Raw genomic sequence first — 20,936 nt, 5'->3', positions numbered from 1 at the left:
AACATAGGCAAAAATCTCTTGGATATAAACATGAGTGACCTTTTCTTGAACATATCTCCCCGGGCAAGGAAAACAACAGCAAAAATGAACAAGTGTGACTACATCAAGCTGAAAAGTTTCTGCACAAAAAGGTACTCTACAGTATGGGAGAATATATTCATAAATCAGATCCGATAAAGGCTTGACATCCAAAATATATAAAGAGCTCACGCACGTCAACAAACTAAAAACAAATAATCCAGTTAAAAAATGGGCAGAGGAGCTGAACAGACAGTTCTCCAAAGAAGAAATTCAGATGGCCAACAGACACATGAAAAGATGCTCCACATCTATCAGAGAAATGCAAATTAAAACCACAATGAGATATCACCTCACACCAGTAAGGATGGCTACCATCCAAAAGACAAACAACAACAAATGTTGGTGAGGTTGTGGAGAAAGGGGAACCCTCCTACACTGCTGGTGAGAATGTAAATTAGTTCAACCATTGTGGAAAGCAGTATGGAGGTTCCTCAAAATGCTCAAAATAGAAATACCATTTGATGCAGGAATTCCACTTCTAGGAATTTACCCTAAGAATGCAGCAGCCCAGTTTGAAAAAGACAGATGCACCCCTATGTTTATCACAGCACTGTTAACAATAGCCAAGAAATGGAAGCAACCTTAGTGTCCATCAGTAGATGAATGGATAAAGAAGATGTGGTACATATACACAATGGAATATTATTCAGCCATAAGAAGAAAACAAATCCTACCATTTGCAACAACATGGATGGAGCTACAGGGTATTATGCTCAGTGAAATAAGCCAAGCAGAGAAAGAGAAATACCAAATGATTTCACTCATCTGTGGAGTATAAGAACAAAGGAAAAATGAAGGAACAAAACAGCAGCAGAATCACAGAACCCAAGAAGGGACTAACAGTTACCAAAGGGAAAGGAACTGGGGAGGATGGGAGGGAAGGGAGAGATAAGGGCGGGGAAGAAGAAAGGGGTATTATGATTAGCATGTATAATGTGGGGGGTGGGGGAAAGGGGAGGGCTGTCCAACACAGAGATGACAAGTAGTGATTCTACAACATCTTACTACGCTGATGGACAGTCACTGTAATGGGGTTTGTGGGGGGGACTTGGTGAAGGGGAGAGCCTTGTAACATAATGTTCTTCATGTAATTGTAGATTAATGATAAAAAAAAAATTTTGCTAAGTAAAAAAAAAAAAAAGTGTTACTGAGCAGAGTCATCAGCAGGCACAAATGTGAAATCCTTAGACTATAAGGAATTAGGCACTAAACAAACGACCCAAGCACAAAAACAAAGCAGTCCTTGGAGGGAGAATGAGAACCCACAATTACATGATCCTACTTTCTCTTTCCTTTTCCCTGTTCTGCTTGATTTCCTTTCTGAGGGTGTCACATCCTCAGTTTGTTTTTACCTTTTTTAGCAGCAGAACAGGGGGAGGAGAAAACAGAGCAAGGGTTGCTCAGTAGTGACTGGAGCTCTTTCTCCAGCAGACCCGCAGTGCAATGAAGCAGGTAAGTCCACTTATAAATTCTCTTCTATTTGCACTTTAGGTTCGGGCTTAAACTTTGACTTCTGAGATAAAAATGGGAGTTGAGAAGAGGAATGGGAAGGAATAGCACCACCCGGGCAGCCGCGGGTGAAGAGGAAACAGGCTGAAGGAGAGGCTGGGGCCAGCTCGGGGTTCCTCACCAGGGAACGGAGGGGTTTCCTCTGTGCCCTCAGCTTCCTCACTGCAGCGTGAGTCAGGAGGGAGCCCACTCAATAGTCCGCACTCTGCCTGTGTTCTGACATCTGAGGAAGTACTGCCCACACCCTCTCTTCTCCCATCTTATTTAAGCATTTGGAAGGGTCCTGGCACATCAGTGTTTTTTAAATATTTGCTAGGTGCTTCGAAAAAGCATCTGGATTTGGGAAACCCTGGACTAGAAAGACCATGTCCCAAAGTTCTCTCACACACAAAGGCCTCTATGGCCCAACTCAGAGCCGTTGGTGTGCTCTGATTTTTAACCACAGCCTGTGGACACATATGATAAAATGCTGACATGTGCTACATAGAAATACAGTGCTCTCAACAAAATTTTCAGATGTCCTTTTATGCTCATATTCAAACTGATTTTCAAAAGATGAGGCTCAGTTTTCTTGAACGGACCTCCCTCATCAAATCCAACCCCTTCACAAAAATGATTGCTTGTGGATACAGAAAACAAATATATACTTCATCTGGTTTATAGATCTATCATCAGAGTGATTGTTTCTTCTTTATCTTTCTATTAATCACACTTATTTATATAACATCAGAGTCAGGGCCTTAATCTAGGTCTAGGAGGGATTTTAGTCCCTCCCCGCTGACCTTCAATGGTTTGAAATAAGTCTGTACTGAAAACTGAGTTTTTGCATAGCCATGTTTCTCCTGGATCATCAGAATCACAGTGACTGTTGATATAAATGCTGATTCTTGGGTGTGAGCATCCAGAGTTTAACCCCTCTGGGTGATTCTCATGTGCATTAAAATTTAAAAACTGCTCAAAACATAGGAAACAACATGGCTTTGTTAATTTAAGATCATGGCTCATTCACAGTTGGGGAACAGCAGGTTTCGTTTTCATAAATAGGATTTGCAATATAATTCACATCTCCTTTCAGTTCCCTTAATCTTATCTGTGAAGAAGAGGCAATAAATCCAGCATTTCTACTGTGGCTTTCAGGGGCTCCACATCCTTATGCGCCAAATCCTGCAGAATCCAACAAAGGATGGTTGAACAGAGGAAATGAGTTTTCAGCTGATTATTGTTTTGTTCTGGTGAAAAGCTTATTTGTAAATTTGTGTCTCTGTAACCTGGACTTTACAGGATGCAATGAAAGAGACTATCAAATGCCAATTGTTGATTGAGTTATTGATTATTAATCTTACCTAATCAACAAGCATTTACTGAAATCTTATTTTATTCTGGACACTGTCCTAATATAAAGCTCATATGTCTCACTGATAACTCCGAATATTCCACCAGGTAGGAATAATTTACCCACAATAATTTCTTAGGCCGATTCCTTGTTGAAGTCATAAATAGTCAAGAGGAGAGCCTAAAAATTTTGAATGCAATAAATACATGTTAAATATGTAAGATATAAAGTGTAATATTTGACACATTGCAACTTAATGTTCTTTACATATTCTTGCTTTAAAAACATAGAGATATCATAGAGAACTAATAAAATATAGTTGCAAACAAGTAATTGCATCGAGGCACATGAAATAATTGTAGTGTAAACTTTATTTTATGAAAGTTACTTTTTATTTTGAAAATATCATTCAGAATTAAAGGAAAGTGTAAGATTACAGTGAAACTCCACATAACTTATTCACCGTGTGGTAATATTTGGTGACTTTTGCATTCTGTTTTTCCATATAGATGTTGACTATTTCTGTTCACATCCTTATTCTGATTATTATCTGAGGAGTAAGTAGCAGAGGCCTTGACCCTTCACCACTAAATTCTTCAGCAAGATCTCTTGACCAGACATCCTCCTACTCTCCCTCTGGGAAGGGAACCTCCTACTCTCCCTCTGGGAAGGGACTTGATTAGTGGCTCCTCTCTCCCTCTCTGGCTCCTGTCCATCACTCTGGTAAATCTGGGCTCAGTGAGGCCATCCGTGGCCTCCCTGCTGACAAGTGCAGTGAAGTCTCTGGGTACCTAACATGGCTGACCTCTCCCCTCCTCTGGAGGCTCACCCTGTCTTCCCTCTGAAACCCACCCTACCCTCCCAGAACTATCACCCCTTACAGTTCCCAAGGATCTTCTCTGCTTCTATTCTGAAGCTCATTTAAGTCATCTCAACACATGATTCGGTAACCCACTTAGCTCACATAGACCCCTTTTCTCAGGATTATTTCAGCTTCACAAACCTACCATCTGCCCACTGTGTGGAACCAGCAGAGAACAAGTGAGACATGACACCTATCCTTCCAAGCTTAGACCTTCAGTGAAGATAGTTACAAGTGTCATAAGCCGTGGGCTGTGATCACTGATGTATTCTCTGTTGCTCTCACGGTTTGAGATGGGTATTGGCAATCACTGGTCACTGTTCCCTTATATCCATTCTTCCCTTTCCTGCACTAATAGAGCACCTGCACATTTGCCATGCACAGATGTCCCAGGATAGTGATGATAATTTCACCCTCTCTTATGGTTGTGTATGTTACTGTGAGTATTTAAAGACGGAATTTGTTTTGTGCAGACGGGACGAGTTCTTAAAGGAGTAGTAGCCTGTCCTCCTAACGCCGTTCTCTGGTTAGAATATAAATATGACAGCCACAGCCTCTCCCACGAATAGGTGGCTGAGCATATGACAGAAAGGTTCTGAGCCCTCAATCCTTTATGAAACAAAATTGTCATACCACCCCTGGGATGCTGCCCTTGAAATTTTTTATGAGAGAAGAAATAAATGTAAATTGTTTAAGAGCCATTTTTCTCTGTCTTAGCTGAGTCTAATACTAAATGAAACAGTTACCTTCGTACCACTTTGAGGGTAGGGACCACTGCTTCTTTATTATCTTTTCCAAGGATGCATGCATAATTTGTGCTACATAATAGGTGCTCAAATAGTGTGGTTAAATACATAAATGAATTGTCATAATAAATAGGACTGGATATCAAGGAATAAAAAAGCATGAAAATATATCTTTCATAAACTTGAGGTGAGCAGGACATCCTGGTGAAGCCCCAGCTGTGCCAGGTGAGAGTCAGGTCAGGAAGCTGCCCAGTGATTTGTGAGCTGAGGGTCTGACTGACTGCAGGTATAGGAGGGGCCCATCAGTCCATGGAAATGCATTAGTGAGAGTGTTTTGTGGATATGAGTCAATACAAGTCCCCTGAAAGTTTACGGATCAAGGAGTATGGGTGAGCAATACTTTAGGGGAAGACTTTTTGCCAAGTAATTGGTTTCAAAACACAGAATATAGTGAAAGAGACCTTCCAGGTTTCACGTCCTGGGTCTACTGCTTATTCATTATGTGCTTTGGGAAAATACCTTTAATACTTGATTATTCCTGTCATGCCCTCTACTTACAGGGAACCATATTGGCCATAGGTTAGCAACGGTTCATACTGGGTAAGTCCTGATTCTTCTGAGTGCCAGAGTGATAAAGGACTGTATTAACCTCTTTTATCTGCTTTTCCTCCAACCTAGGCACTTTATCTGAAGATCTGTCTGCCCTCTGAAACCAAACCAGCTTAGACATTCAGATGACCCCCTTGACTGAATACTCACAAATATTCCCTATGTGCTGGGAGCATACCTATGTTATTTTGAGTTTGTTCGTTTGCTGCGCGCTCTCTCCCATTCAAAGTAACCCAAGTTTCTTTGGATGATTCTCTTACCAGATCCTTATTTATCACTATTTTGCTTTTAGTTGCACTGATGTTAATCATACTCTGTAGATAGAATCACAGGATCCTACAGCTGCAAGGAACCATAGGGATTGTGTTATGCGAACCCAGGATGGACCAGGGAGTTAAGAAAGCTAACAGTAGTCTCAAAGAGGGTACTTTTTCCGAGATGGGAGCAATTCAAGATTCTTTTCACAATTTTACTGAGAAATAATTCACACACCACAAATTACAAGCATTCAAAATGTACTATTCATACAAATGAAATGAATGTACATGGACAAGTGTACATGTACAGAATGTAAATGTACAATGGTTTCACATGGGAAAGGAAGGTGGCCCAGGAAACCTGCCTGGAAGAAGAGTGTGATATACATTTTGAAAAATCTGTACATACTGTCCATAGTGGGATTTTACCAGAGGAGTCACAGCAGAAAAACAGCATGTGAAGTACACGAAAAGACAGATTTTCCATGACAAAATGGCATGTTCTTCTGCCGGGCAGCACCTAGCACGGGTCACTGGCAGAGGAGGCGGAAGGGCAGGGAGGTAGCAGGATTGGGGAAGCTACACTCGTAGCCAGTGGGTAGTAACCAGGGAATGATCATCATAACAGTGTTTCTCAACATTTCAATGCAAGGTCAGGTCAGACCGCCCTGACGTGTCTTTGCGCCCCTGTGGCCTCCAGCTCTCATTGCAGGAGATGAAGGAACAAGAGGAGCAGCGTCAGGAGAGAGATGAGCCACTGCAGGATGCAGAGAAGGCCTTGGCAGGTACGGGCCGGGCTGAGCACACAGGCGGCCAGGGGCTCCCACAGGAAGACTGTCCGGGAGTAGGGGCTTCCTCTCCTTCTGTGAACACGCTGCTGAGTCTGAAAACGGCAAGCCACTTGTGCTTGTACATCCAGCCAGACGGTCAGGGCCCCTCCCGACGCATTCTCAACCACTCTCGGTGGGCTGTCAGCAGGGAATGAGGGCAATTTCACCCTGCTTTTCCCAAACAGTTAGGTCTCTGAGAAAATGGGTGCACTGTAGACAATCAGGCCTGACTGCCGTTTTCTCTCCTTTGTAAAATCCTGCAGAAGAGCAGGCCAAAATAAAGGCAGCTGAAGAGGAAAAGGAGCATTTTACAAAAAGATGTGAGGAGCTGGAGCAAAAGATGGCAGATCAAGAAAGAATCTTCAATGGCAAATTTGCCAGTGTGGAGGAGAAGTTGAGAGAAATGGAGAGTCAGGCGAATAAGAACTCCAGGAAGCTCGATGTAAGTCTGGGCTGGGGCTGGGCAGTGACTGGGACACAGACCAGGAACCCAGAGAGAAATGGGTGAAAATTAAAGTGAAGTCACAGAGAGATGACCCACCCCCTTTATAGCATTTGATTCAATAGAAACCCAGAGTTTGTCACAGCTCATGTCACAGACTTGAATTCTGCTCACAGAAAGTCTCTGGAGAGTCCAGTAAGACCTGGTACCTCCAAGCATTTACTGAATATAAATGACCTTTCCAGAGCTTGTGCTGCTGTTCTGAGCGATTCCTGGATGATCACATGGAGCCAATATTAAATGACGTGTATATGACCAGGTGTGTGTAATATAAGCAACAATTGGCTCACTTTACCAAAATCATTGCCAATTGTCAGGAGCCTACTAGCAACCAAAGATCTTAGAGCAGATCCTTGTTGACCTAAAACTATCAGATATGCATAGCCTTAGAAATGGAGGGACTCACTGCTCCTACCCCGGTGCACTTGCCCCCAGGTTAGAGTAGGCCAGTCAGCACACAGCTAAGGAGAATTCTCTCTTCTCCCACCTTTTAGTATTTATAGCAGATTGCCAGATCAACTTAGAAGTTACAATTATGTTTAAGATGCAGGTGAAAATTCATGCCATTCAGATCAAAGGCTGTCTCCCAAATAGCACAGTTTTGGCCAGAACACCTTAGAACTATTGTCTTCATGCCTGGTTAGTACTCTGCAAAACTCTAGTGAGTGGTGCACAGGAGGGAGGTCATCCCATACTTCCTCTCACTTTCCAAGCTTAAACTAGGAGATATTCCTGCTTTAAGTAATACCCTCTCATGATCTAATATGAAAGAATACTTTTAAAAGGAAAATGTAGAGAAATTCATAACTTATATTATAAAACCTTATTCTTGAATGCCTGAGACTTTTTTGAAGTTTAGCTTCTACTTTGCTTCATACTTTTTTGGAACAAATGAACGATCTGTCTCATGATAGGTGAAATACAGAAGGGTTACCAATACTCACCAGTATTAAAAGGGCATTTTTTCTGAGATGCGAGTAATTCAAGTTCCTTTTAAGAGTTTTATTGAGATATAATTCACACACTACAAAATACAGCATGTAAAATGGACAATTCATGCAAATATGCAAATGTAAATGTGTGTGGAACTCACATGGGGAAGGACGATGGCCTAGGATATATTTCTGGAAGAGTAATGAGTTAATAAATTTTGAAAACTCTGTATACACCATCCACGGTGTGATGTTACCAGGGAGATGCAAGCAGAAAATTTAGCATGTGAAAAATATGAAAGCACGGAAGATGATGTGTTTGCAAAAAAGCATGTTTTTCTGACTGGTCGCACCTAGCATGGGCCGCGGGCAGCTGCACTGGCAGAGGTCACTGGAAGGGAGGGAGGGAGGCCGTATCTTGGAAACTTTACTTATCACCATTGGGAAGCAACTAGGAAATGCTCATCAGAACAGTACTTTTCTCAGATTATTTCAAAGGAAGGTCCAGTTTGACTGCCTGACATGTCTTTGCTCCTTTGTGGTCTCCAGGAGATACTGCAGGTGATGAAGGAAGTGGTAAAGTTCAGTAAGAAAGATGAGCAGCTGCAGAATGCAGAGAAGGCCTTGGCAGGTAAGGGGCGGGATGAGCACACAGGCGGCCAGGGGCTCCCACACTGTCCTCTGGGGCTGTCACAGGAAGGCTGTCGTGAAGTAAGGGGCTTCCTTTCCTTCCGTGAACACGCTGCTGAATCTGAAAACGGCAAGCCACTTGTGCTTGTACATCCAGCCTCTCCTGTACATGTACAGGTCAGGGCCTCTCCCGACGCATTCTCATCCACTCTCGGTGGGCTGTCAGCAGGGAATGAGGGCAATTTCACCCTGCTTTTCCCAAACAGTTAGGTCTCTGAGAAAATGGGTGCACTGTAGACAATCAGGCCTGACTGCCGTTTTCTCTCCTTTGTAAAATCCTGCAGAAGAGCAGGCCAAAATAAAGGCAGCTGAAGAGGAAAAGGAGCGTTTTACAAAAAGATGTGAGGAGCTGGAGCAAAAGATGGCAGATCAAGAAAGAATCTTCAATGGCAAATTTGCCAGTGTGGAGGAGAAGTTGAGAGAAATGGAGAGTCAGGCGAATAAGAACTCCAGGAAGCTCGATGTAAGTCTGGGCTGGGGCTGGGCAGTGACTGGGACACAGACCAGGAACCCAGAGAGAAATGGGTGAAAATTAAAGTGAAGTCACAGAGATGACCCACTCCCTTTATAGCATTCAATTCAGTAGAAGCCCAGAGACATCATGGCTGATGTCATGGTCTTGAATTTTGTTCACAGGGAATCTCTGGAGTGTCCAGTTCAACTTGGTACCTCCAATCATTTACAGAATATAAATGACCTTTTCAGAGCTTGTGCTACTGTTCTGAGGGATTCCTGGATGATCACTGTCTCAATGGGTTTTAGCCCCAGGCCAGTTCGTTATGGATTCAATGTGACCAAAGAAATTGACAGCAACCAGTCTTTGGGGTGAAAGGGTTTATTACCTGGCTTGTTCTCCGCGCGGTAACTCAAGCAGTATCATCTCTGCCTCTGCCCAGAGCACTGGGCCAAGCTGTCTATATAGTGTAATAATAGCTTATTCCCTAAAGGTGTGGAAGTGGTAGTCTAGCAACAGGCCAGTTACATCATCAGGTGGTTTAAGTTCAGTGAGGATCCTGGCCATAGGAACCCCAACTTCCCCACACTCCACCCCTCCAGGATTTTTGCCTTACAATCTGCACACTTTCAGTCTCCCATAATGGTCCCTGTGCAAGAAAGTTGGAACATTGTAACCAGATTCTACAACAGCAACAGAGGATAACAACAACTTAGAGATAATAACAAAAATTGAGATACAACAAGATTTTGATACAGATAACAAAAATTATAATAGTCCTTAAGCCAGAGGAAGTTCCCAATCCACAGAGACCTTAGGGGTGATAAGACACATGTTTTAATGACATCAACATAGGCAAAGCTTGTCCATCAGGTAGGATGCATGCAAGACAGTGGTCCTGTGATAGGACTGTAGCAGGAAGGGGGTCTCTTCCAGGCCTAGTATACCATACTTTTCCTCCCTTCCCCGTGGGGGTTACTGAAGGGTCTATATACAGTGCTACTGGAGGTGCATGCACTGGCCATAATGATAAAACAAAACTCCCCAGTAAGATGCTCCTACCTTCTGGCTGTTCAGGATATACTACTGTGACCTTTGGAGGCCACTCAGCTGTTATTTCAGGAATACATAGGAGGCCCGCTTCCAGGCCTTGTCCTCAAGGTGCCAGGAGAGCCAGCCATTGTTAGTCCATGTGTCGAAAGGTCCAAGGCCACATCCACTCAATGGAGTCTCCGGGGTTCAGTGCAGTTGGTGCTGGCAGCAAGATGTTATGCTGGTGGCCAACCTCAGCTTCAGTGATTCTTCCTTGGTTTGTACTCGCAGTTATATGGGGGAGGCAGTCATATGTGTTAACATGTCTATGGGGCTCAGGGCTCCCTTTCGGGGTCTCTCGTTCAAACACCATAGCACAGTCCATAAGTGGACAGATTATCCCCACAGACTATTGGCATCTGATTTTAATCCTGATTTTAACAAGCCATTGTGCCTCTCTATTGTGCCTGCTGCAGTAGGATTGTATGGCACATAAAACTTCCATTTGATTCCCAGCTGTTGCATCCATTCTTGTAGTGTATGTCCAGTAAAATGGGTGCCTAATCACTGTCAATTACCTGCGGTCTTCCAAAGGCAGAAAAGAGACGCTCCAGGCCTCTTTTAGTTGCCTGCTGGTCTGCACAATGGGTAGGAAAAGCAACCAGAAGTCCAGTAGCTATGTCCACACAAGTCATGGCATACCGATATCCTTCTGACATAGGTGGAGGCCCAATATAGTCTATCTGCCACCTGACGAGGGGTCTTGGCCCCTTAGCTATTGTGCCATGTTGCTGTGGAACTCAGTGTAAGTCTCTTTTGGAGCACATGATGCACTCCTGCCGGGCTCCACTAACTTCTTCGAAGGTCAAAGGCAAGCCCCACCGATGGGCTACAGCCCACATTGTCTTTTGCCCTGCATGCAACAAACACTGATGAAACCACTGGGCTACATCAGAGGCAGGCTTTCCTTCTAACCAACTTATCTGGACCAATTTATCTGCCTCATTGTTTCCTGGAGATGCCAATGGCAAATGATCTGTCACATAGTATACTGTAATTTTTTTGGTCTGACCACAGGCCCATAAGTCTTGCCCAATTCTTGCCCCCTAAAGGGGTCAGTTGGCATGGTACCAGGTTGGTAGCCACAGGGTCAAGCCTCGACAGACAGCCCAGCTGTCAGTGCAGAGAACTATAGGGGAGGGCTCCTGGCTGATCACAAGCCACACAGCCCACAACTCTGCCCATTGACTGCTCTTCCCCTCACCATCTTCCATCTATATTGTCTCAGTCTTAGGATGGAAAGCTATGGCCCTCCATTTTGGGTACTTCCCACAGCTGGAGGCATCTGTGTTCCATGAATCTTCAGGTATAGGAGCTCTTCCCTCCCAATAGGGACTCTCTGCTACTAATGGTTCAAAAGCAAGTTCTTCCTTCTTTTCACTAGTATATGTCACTGGCCCCAATAAGCATTGGAATTCTTCATTCAAGGGGGTACTAAAGAGGACACTATGCTGTAGGTAAGCACACCACTTGGCCAGTGTGGGCGTTTGTGCCACACCACTCCTTGGCTTTGGGTCCAGTCTTGTACCCACCCCAAGAAGGGATAGGTGGTTATTACTTTTATCAGTGCCAGTCCAGTGATGGATTCTGTAGCCAGCAAGGCATGATACATGGCACCAGTTGTTTTTCTATCAAAGTGTATCGTACCTCTGCCCCTTTCCAGAGATGTGACCATAATCCAATCAATTGGTGAGTTTGTTCAAGCTGCTGCCAGAGACTCCAGCTGTAACCGCTTCAGTCACATGAACATCCAGCTCACAGGGCCTTGATGGGTCTATCACACTCAATGCCTGCACTGCCTTGACTGCCCATTTTGCTGTAGTAGAGGCAGATGCATATGTCTTATCCCAGTCCCACCTGATGCCCTTTCATACCAGCCAGTATAAAGACTTAAGAATTTGTGCCAAATGTGGGATAAACACTCTCCAGTAGCCTAGAAGACCCAAAAACTCCTGCAGCAATGTTACAGTTGTAGGGGTAGGAAAGGCCTGGACTTTATCTATAACTGCTTCTGGTGTAACTTTGGTCTTACCCGACCAGACGACCCCCAAGAATTTGATGGACAAACCAGCTTCCTGAACCTTGGTACTGTTAGCAGCCCATCCTTTCTCCTGTAAATGTTGCAGCAGTCTAGGTGCTGCACCTTCTAGATCTGAAAGAGAATCAGACGTGAACGTGACATCATCAATATAATGGTACAGTCACACCATTGGCAGTTTCTCCCATGTAGCCAAGTCCTGGGCTACAAGTCCATGACGGATGGTGGGTCTGTGGAGGTATCCCTGTGGAAGGACTGTGAAAGTCCATTGCTGTCCTTCCCACATGAAGGCAAACTGTTTCTGACTTTCCTGCTCAATGTCAATGGAAAAGAAGGCATTAGCAAGATCTACCACATAATGGTATGTTCCTAGTTCATGACTGAGGATATCCATCAGGCCTGCAATAGAGGGGACAGGAGCATGCATGGGGGTATGACTTTATTCAGTTCTCTGTAATCCACAGTCATATGCCAGGAGCCATCTGGCTTTTATACAGGCCACCCTGGGAAATTGAAAGGACTATGGGTGGGCTTTATAATACCCACCATTTCCAGCTGCTGGAGAGTTTCTCCAATCACTTTATGCCCTCCAGGCTATTTGTATTGTTTGTATTAGTCACCTGTAGAGGCATGGATGCCTAACATGTCCCCTCAGAACTGCCTTCACCACACATACTCTCAGTCTGAACTCACCTGCAGTGGTCTGCAACCATAAACCCTAGAGCATATTAATCCCCAATATATACTCAGGGATAGAAGATATATATACAATATATTCTTTTGGGGGTAGACGCCCTATTCCCAAAGGGATTTGGGCTTGTTTCACTCTGATAGCCTTTTCCCCATATCCATCTGTGACAGTGGGGGTCCCAGGGAACTGCTCAGGGTTACCATGAATCAGTGAACATTCAGCCCCTGTATCCACCAGAGCCAGGACACACTGTGTGTTCACTGGGGACCAATGGATAGCTATTTCAACATGTGCCTCCAGTCCCCCCCTGGTCCCTCAGGACAGATACCTTGACCTTCCCCTTAGTCAAACCGTGTTCCCGAATCATTTTTCTGTGTGGGCTCAAGTAAGGTTGGCTCACTCTCCAGCAGGAAGTCTTGGAAACACACAGGCTAGACTCGTGGCTCTGTCTCTGACCTCTGCCTCTTTGGTCTTAATGGCTGGAACTGGTGCTATGGTTTCAGTTGTTGCCATAGCTCTAATAAGACCCTATTTGACTTCCCATCTAATTTCCTTTCATCTGCTCCTGCCCATATTAAATCAACCCACATCTGGGTCCTTGTAACCTTCATGGGACCCTTTACACTTTAAATTCTTCTTGTGAGTAGTTGACCTTATTTCTTTCTGGGTTCTCATTGTTTCAGCCTCTCCTAAGTTTGCTACTGTAGGTATTACCTCGCTTATGGGATGCCTTAAGTGAGGGGAAAGAATGGCCACTAGAGACCCAAAGAGGGATGTGGGAGCCGTTTGAAATACAATATTTCTCATCCCAGTAGTGAAAATCTCTTCATCTGGGCCATTCTCTGGACTATAGATGGTATTTCTTATGCCTAGTTCCTGTAACACCTATTATAGCTCAGCATATGTCTGCCATCTAACAGGAGAGGATGGTAGGTCACCTGGATTGGGCCACACAGCATGAAGTGCAGCCATAAGCCAATCAAGGAGGGAGTTACTCCCTGGGGTCTGATGTGCATTTTATATTTGCTGTCTCAAGGCAGGCTGCACTGTCAGGGAAGCCAGCTTTCCCATCTCTGATTCTGACAGAACAATTCCATCCACGCCTAAGTCCCACAGATGCAGGAGCCAAGCTGATATGGACTCCGAGGGCTTCTGCCTAAACCGGGAGCCCAAATCCACCAACTCAGCCTGAGTATACGGGCAGAGCATAGAGTGCTCCACGACCTGGGGAGGGGGCTGCTCCTCTTCTTGGGGATCTTTCAGCCGCTGGATCTTTATTTTCTTCACAACCACTGGGCATGCTTTCCATACAGAAGAGGTCAGTGCCTCCAGCACCACCCCTTCATCCTTTCCCAGCTCCTCCATTTCTGGGGCTGATGGCACCTTTCTCTCCCCTCCCCTGAGTGCCTCCTCTGCTACAACCTTTACTTTTTATATCGTGCCTCACAGCAATGCTACCTCAGTCTTCAGCAGCTCTCTTACCTTCACCTCAATGCTTTGACGAGTTGGCTTTCTCGTGCCACCTCTGCCTGTGCTTCCCTCAGGAGTTCGTCTTTTTCATTGCTGGCCTTTTCCTCCTTCAGAGCACCTGGCAGCACTGCTGACTCCTGTAAGGAATCTTTTACCTCTTCAGTGGCACCTTGCTGCCAGCTTTCTTGTGCTGCCTCCTCTCACATCTATGCCATTTCTTCCTTCAGGGAATCCACAGCAGTTTGCAGCTTGTGTTCTCATGCTGCCATTTTTTGGGTCTTTTTCAGGAGCATGTCCTTCTCTTCTGCAGACTTTTTTAATACCGTGAGAAACAGTCAACCCATAGTCCCCTGTGCCTCACTGGCACTCTGTCTCTCAAAAGACCTACTTAGTATAACAAGGACCACCTCTACTGGCTCAGGTGTCACCTTCACTTGCCTCCAGTCCTAGGGTGGGGCGCAGTCCTCTAGGAGGCAAGCCCCTTCAGACCACATACCCATTGGGGGACAATCCACTGTCTCCCCATTCACAGGGGCAGCCGGCTGAAGCACCCCACCCATAAGGGCAGCCTGTCTTTTTCCTTGGTCAACAATGAACCCTGCCAACTGTGCCAATTGTCTTGCCAGTGGGCTTCAGCCCTGGGCAAGTTCACTATGGATTCAATGAGACCAAAGAAATTGACAGCAAATGTTCTTTGGGGTGAAAGAGTTTATTACCCCACTTGTTCTCCCAGTGGTAGGTCCAGCACTAGCATCTCTGCCTCCACCCAGAGCACTGGGCCAAGCTCTCTATATAGTGCAATAATAGCTTATTGCCTAAAGATGTGGAAGAGGTAGCCTAGCAACAGGCCAGTTACATCATCAGGTGGTTTAAGTTCAATGAGGATCCTGGCCATAGGAACCTCAACTTCCCCACAATCACATGGAGCCAATATTAAATGACATGTATGTAACCAGGTGTGTGTAATATAAGCAACAATTGGCTCACTTTACCAAAATCACTGCCAATTGTCAGGAGCCTACTAGCAACCAAAGACCTTAGAGCAGATCCTTGTTGACCTAAAACTATCAGATATGCATAGCCTTAGAAATGGAGGGACTCACTGCTCCTACCCCGGTGCACTTGCCCCCAGGTTAGAGTAGGCCAGTCAGCACACAGCTAAGGAGAATTCTCTCTTCTCCCACCTTTTAGTATTTATAGCAGATTGCCAGATCAGCTTAGAAGTTACAATTATGTCTAAGATGCAGGTGAAAATTCATGCCATTCAGATCAAAGGCCGTCTCCCAAATAGCACAGTTTTCGCCAGAACACCTTAGAACTATTGTCTTCATGCCTGGTTAGTACTCTGCAAAACCCTAGTGAGTGATGCACAGGAGGGAGGTTGTCCCATACTTCCTCTCACTTTCCAAGCTTAAACTAGGAGATATTCCTGCTTTAAGTAATACCCTCTCATGATCTAATATGAGGGAATACTTTTAAAAGCAAAATGCAGATAATTTAATATCTTATAAATTAAAATCTTATTCTTGAAATATTGGGAGTTTTAAAAGTTTACCTTCTGCTAATGCTTCATACTTTTTTAGGAAAAAATCATCAGGCTGCTTCATGGTATGCAAAATATGGAAGAGGGGACTTCGGAGGAAAAGGACAAAAAAAATAATTCATCGACTTCGTTTTGTTCTTTCATTCGCATGATTCTTAAACGGCTCTTTCACTAATCTTGAAGTCGGTAATTACACATAATTTTTACAAGTTGTTTTGTTTTAAGTTGTTAAATCTGGCTTAGTTTTATATATGTATGCACTTGTTCTGTTTCTCATCAAAATTTTAATATAAAATATTGTAGTACCTATAGAGGGCATCAATGTTCAGCAAAAAAAAGTAAATGTGGGTGAGTGTTTAAGTGGAAATGGAAAAGAACTGATTAGAAGAAAAAAAGGAGTTCAGATCTGTGATAACCTGAAAATAAAGGACATTGGAATCTATTTATCAAGAAATGCTTCTGAAAGTCATGTACAAATAATGATACAAATGGATATGTGCCCAGTGTTCTTGAGTAGGAAGGGTCCATTCCTCATAAAATCAATTCTCTCAGTTTACCTGAAAATTTTATGTGTTCTCAGTTAGAATGTCAAAAAGATTAATTGCAAAATTAAAATGGAGCTGATCAAAAAAATTAAAAATCCAGGACAATTCAGGACAGATATAGTGAAATTTATGGAACTACAGTAATGAGAGCAGTGTATCATGAGGCACAAATATAAAGACACAGCAACAAAACCCACTAGATAGTCTACAAATAGAACCAATGCATACAGGAATTAAGTATGTGAAAAACGTTATTTCAAATCAGTGGGAAAAATATGAACTGCACAATAACTGTTGTCAGACAACTGGACAACTTTATGGAAGAAAAAGTGATTAGATATACTATAAACCCTGCACAAAGTAAATTCCAGCTTTACCTTAAACTTGAACAGACTCCATAAAAACAGTAAATAACAGATAATTATAAAATTATCTAGGAATGTTGAATTTGTTCTAAAGTGACATAAACCAAAAGACATAAAAAAGGCTGACAAAACTGCATGAAAGTAAAAATATATTTGTTGCAGTATAAAGAGCAAAAAGGAATTTAGATGCCAAAATGTTCTGAAAAGATCACCTTAATGGAGAAAAGAACTAAGTTATACAAGCTTTGTATCCTAAAGAACCACAAATTAATAAATATTGAGTAAATACTACAAACTTTGAGTAAGATAGCTTATGAAAAGGTAAGACATTCAAGTTACTCAACAGAAGTGAAACTACAAGATATGTTTTACCTCATATGCTATCAAATTGTGTTCCCAATGTTTTTGAAAACATGTACTTTTGTGTGCATGTAAATTGTACCATATCTATTGAACATCATGCTAATACTTAATAATTTTAGTGTATGTTAATTTTGGCCCAATAGGTTTGATTTTAGGATACACATACACACACACACACTCATACTCATACACAGAGAATTCACAGCAGTGATGTAATGACAACATGTCCATTGCAGCACTGAATATAATTTTAAAGTTTGGAAAAACTACTTATATGCCCATCTATTTGGGATAGGCAATATAAATTTTATCACATTCTTATATTGGAATATTATGTAGCTAGTAAATTGGGAAACAGAGCTGTATTTGTAATGATACACAACAATTTGCACAATATTTTGTAAAGTAAGACAAGTGGGAGGCAGACCAATAGGACCAGAGTGGTTATTTCTGGAAAAAAATGAAGTTCTTACTGCATCGTGTACGTTTATATACACATCATGTACGTTTAGGTGATCTCTAGAGTAATGCATGAGAATTAGCAACATTGACTTCTTCTAGGGGAAACTAGAGAGGCATATTTATTTTGTATAAACCTTTGTATCTTTGGAAATTTATTACTATGTAACTTGTTCAGCAGTATAAGAGAGAAAAATCAATGATGATAATGGTGAGGACGGTGAGGATGGTGCTGGGGAATTTTGCATTCCCAGAGAAGCATCAGCTAGCTCAAAAGAGAGGTCTATCAGTGAGGTCCAGATGTGAGAAAAGAAAATCCTAATCTTGTCTGTATTTTGGAGTTGATTTCTACTTCCTTAAATTCTCTGAAAAATAAGGTATCATGTGACTCTAAAAATCCTAGTTGGTGTGCCTTTTGCTTTCCAGCAGCAAAGTATAGTTTTAAAGTGTTAGACATGCAGTGTATCTACTGTGTATCCTTGGTGTTTCTGGAATTCCCTGTTAGCTTACTGTTTGTGTGCAATGTGTATGTTACAATGAACTACTTCCAGGTGCAAGAGCTTGACATGTCATCTCTTTATTCTAGGTAACTATCCAGTATTCAGAATTCTTCAAATAATTCCTCTCACTGATCTTCGGCTTTATTTTACTGACTAGTTTCCCCTTGGAGTCTTGGATTTCCTGGATCTACTAAACTGTGTAGAGGACCCTCCTTTGTGCTTCCATGGTACTAACCACATAACTTTGAAAATTGAAATGACCTATTTACTTCTGTCTCCCTGATGTTACCTCACTAACAAGCTCTGATCTATGACTTCATCATTGTAATCTCAGCTGCTGTTTCCATGTCAAACACTTAAACAGTGACTGGGAAATTTTGGCCAAATGAATAAATAACCTTTCACCATAAAGTTGCCAATTTTCCAGTGTCATCATTAGACAGATGCTTCAAAAAACTGTGCAATTTTAAGATCCTAATACAAATGGAGCAGAGTTCATTAGGACTACATTCCTAGCAGATAGACTGCAAAGACATGTATGCTAATGAGACTTGCCACAACATTCTTCCTGAGAGAAGGGCTGAATTCACCATGTATTCAGTTTGAGTTTCTTATGACAACTACTCACGAGTGGTGTCACTAATCTTTGACTCACAGGTCAAATGTAAGTTTTCAATTTTAAATGCATGTCCATCCTAGCTCTTCAATCAGGTGAGGGTCCTTCTTCTGAAATAAAGTCATGATTTTTATCCAAGTTACAGTATCTTACTGAAATAATGTCCAGGGAATCATTGTCTGGGTATTTTGACAGCCTTCCTCTAGTCCCTTATGGAGAGAGAGGGCTGCTCTGCTCCCTGGGAGGACTGCTGGATGTCCCCAACTGAAAGCTATTAAGGTAAAAGAGCTCATGTAGCCACATAACCCCCAACAAGTGACAAGTTAAGGACTATCCCCCCCACTAGGTGTTCTTTGGAATAGCCTGCTGTCTCATCTTACAGATGGAACCAAATTCGAGGGCCATGCTCCCCTTCCCCTTGAATTCTCTAGGACCGGCCTCTTTCACAACCTCAGGGCCATTCCTTAACAGGCAAGAGCCTCCATGGGACTCAAGAACTGCTTTCATGAGAAATACTGTATTAGGAAACCCAACACCCACATTTCTGTAAAGCTCTTGGAAACAAGAGATGATTCTGCCTAAGAAAATGGTTTACAGTAAATAATGAAAAGGTCATGAGTTGGATTAATAATCACAAAAAAGAGACTAGTGTGATTCATAAAACTTCATCCCTTGAACAGTTTGCTGACATTCATTGCTCACACTACATCTATGCCAGCTGTTGTGTTCAAGTTCAACCCTTTTCCTTTTCTAGGCCTCCAGAGCCTAGAAGAAATGCCTGGCATATAGGAGGAACTTTATGTGTAATTGTTAAACATATGATGAATTAAAAAGTTTCCTTCAATCTCTTTCCCTACAATTTGAATCTTTCCCCAATTTGAAGATGTGGGACCTACACAACCCCCTGGTAGGTGTGTTTTAGAGCTTTGGGACTGTGCTTCTTTGGCCATTTCTGATGGAAAGCACACTTTCCACTTTGTCAGTCTGCCTGTAGCCACCCCACTTGTGGGGAGTTTTCACCTGTAGGATAAAGGACAGAATTCCTTACTCAATTTATTTTCAAAAGAATGAGATGAGCTCTTGGAAGACCATAAACTCTTTACAGAGTCAAAGACATATGCAAACACCCAGAACAGGGATTAAGTTGAGACATCTGGAGGAAGTAGGGAGAATGGACAGGTCCTTGTGAAAGGAAATCCTTGGCCCTTTCACGGTCTGATTGTGAAATATAAAACAGGCCAATGAAAAAGCCAAAATTGTAGCAAATCAAATATATCAATCAATAAGATGAATGTAAATGAATGACATGCTTCACTTAATAGGTAACTATTTTCTTGTTTAATAACCAACAGTATGTTATTTATAAAAAATAGAAAATAGAAGGATATAGAAACATGAGAAGTCAAAAATGTGAAAGATGTAGTATGATGTGTGTATGGTACAAAGAAAACCATCCTTAAGCAACTTGATATTCAACAAGCAGGTGGTATATGAAAGGAAAAACAAAAGCCAAAGAACATTACTTCATGATAGTAGTCCACTAAACTTGTCATAATAATATACAAAGTTAAAAACAATGCTCCCAATGACATAGTTCCAATGTATAAGGAAACAGTACAGAACTTTATGTAGAGACATACCCACAGTCGTCACAAGAAATTTTAACACATCTTTAAGTAATTCAGAAAAAATGCAGACCAAATACATCCGCAAAGTTAGAAATATTCAAAAAGCTTGATTCATGAATGTGGCCTTTGTTATAATATTGAGACCTAAAGCCAGAAAGGTAGAATACTCATGACCTCCAAGCACACTTGGAACTTTGCCATAAAATTTACATCTGCTCAATCAGATAGCAGGTTCCAACTGCTCTCTGCTAGTTTGAAGGGACTTGACACCATGTGGGACATGTTCTCTGACCACAATGTCTTTAAACTGGAAATTATTAACTTTAAGAAGCAATTAAGAAAGCATCACATTTGAAAATCAAAAAAGACATTTCTAAATAGTGTAGAGACCAAAGAAGTGGAAATGATTGAAAGTAGGAACTATTTTTTTGACTGATGATGAAAATTCCACAGATAACACCTAACATGCTGCTAAAGCAGTCTTCTTATGAAAACGAATAGCCTACAAATCTTCATGTTAGGAAAAAAGAGTTAAAATACAGTCAGCAGGGCATCTAGCTCAGTAAATTAGAGAAAAAATAAACCAGAGTTACTGGAAGAACTTAAATAACTGCTATAATAGCAGAGATGAATGAAACCAAAAAATTATACAGTGGAGTGGATAAACAATGCCAAAACTTTGTTACTGGAAAAAAAACTAAGAAAATCAATAAAAGTCTTCTGAGTTTGATGAGGGAACATACAAAAGGGACATATATTGAAAATATATAAAAAAGGAGATATCAGTAAACCTGCTGCAAACATCTTTACACTGGTTTATA

The 20,936-nt window shown here is 42.3% G+C and overlaps 1 protein-coding gene across 5 annotated transcripts; it reads left to right on the top strand.

Moving 5' to 3' along the window:
• Nucleotides 1–1,381: 1,381 nt before the first annotated feature.
• LOC118928795 (golgin subfamily A member 6-like protein 26) lies at nucleotides 1,382–18,285 on the top strand. 5 transcript variants are annotated; one of them, XM_036918363.2, is made up of 7 exons: nucleotides 1,382–1,533; nucleotides 6,098–6,182; nucleotides 6,491–6,669; nucleotides 8,211–8,292; nucleotides 8,636–8,814; nucleotides 15,680–15,825; nucleotides 17,958–18,285. In XM_036918363.2, exons 1-6 carry the CDS (start codon nucleotides 1,525–1,527, stop codon nucleotides 15,812–15,814), a joined length of 669 nt encoding a protein of 222 aa, XP_036774258.2. In that variant the 5' UTR covers nucleotides 1,382–1,524; the 3' UTR covers nucleotides 15,815–15,825; nucleotides 17,958–18,285. The 5 variants fall into 5 exon arrangements, with proteins under 5 accessions (XP_036774258.2, XP_036774260.2, XP_036774261.2 ...); XM_036918362.2 differs by having other exon boundaries at nucleotides 1,404–1,533; nucleotides 6,050–6,182; XM_036918364.2 differs by lacking the exon at nucleotides 1,382–1,533 and adding an exon at nucleotides 5,212–5,368 and having other exon boundaries at nucleotides 6,050–6,182.
• The last annotated feature ends 2,651 nt before the right edge of the window (nucleotides 18,286–20,936 follow it).

This window comes from Manis pentadactyla, chromosome 4 (genome assembly GCF_030020395.1).
Source record: "Manis pentadactyla isolate mManPen7 chromosome 4, mManPen7.hap1, whole genome shotgun sequence".
Taxonomy (NCBI): Eukaryota; Metazoa; Chordata; class Mammalia; order Pholidota; family Manidae; genus Manis; species Manis pentadactyla.
This window is presented reverse-complemented; position numbering and strand designations above follow the sequence as displayed.

What these genes read in the sequence shown, in the direction of transcription:
- LOC118928795 (XM_036918362.2), top strand. An exon ending in TGCAGAGAAGGCCTTGGCAG is followed by an intron (nt 6,183 to 6,490) that starts GTACGGGCCGGG and finishes AAAATCCTGCAG; the next exon opens with AAGAGCAGGCCAAAATAAAG. An exon ending in TGCAGAGAAGGCCTTGGCAG is followed by an intron (nt 8,293 to 8,635) that starts GTAAGGGGCGGG and finishes AAAATCCTGCAG; the next exon opens with AAGAGCAGGCCAAAATAAAG.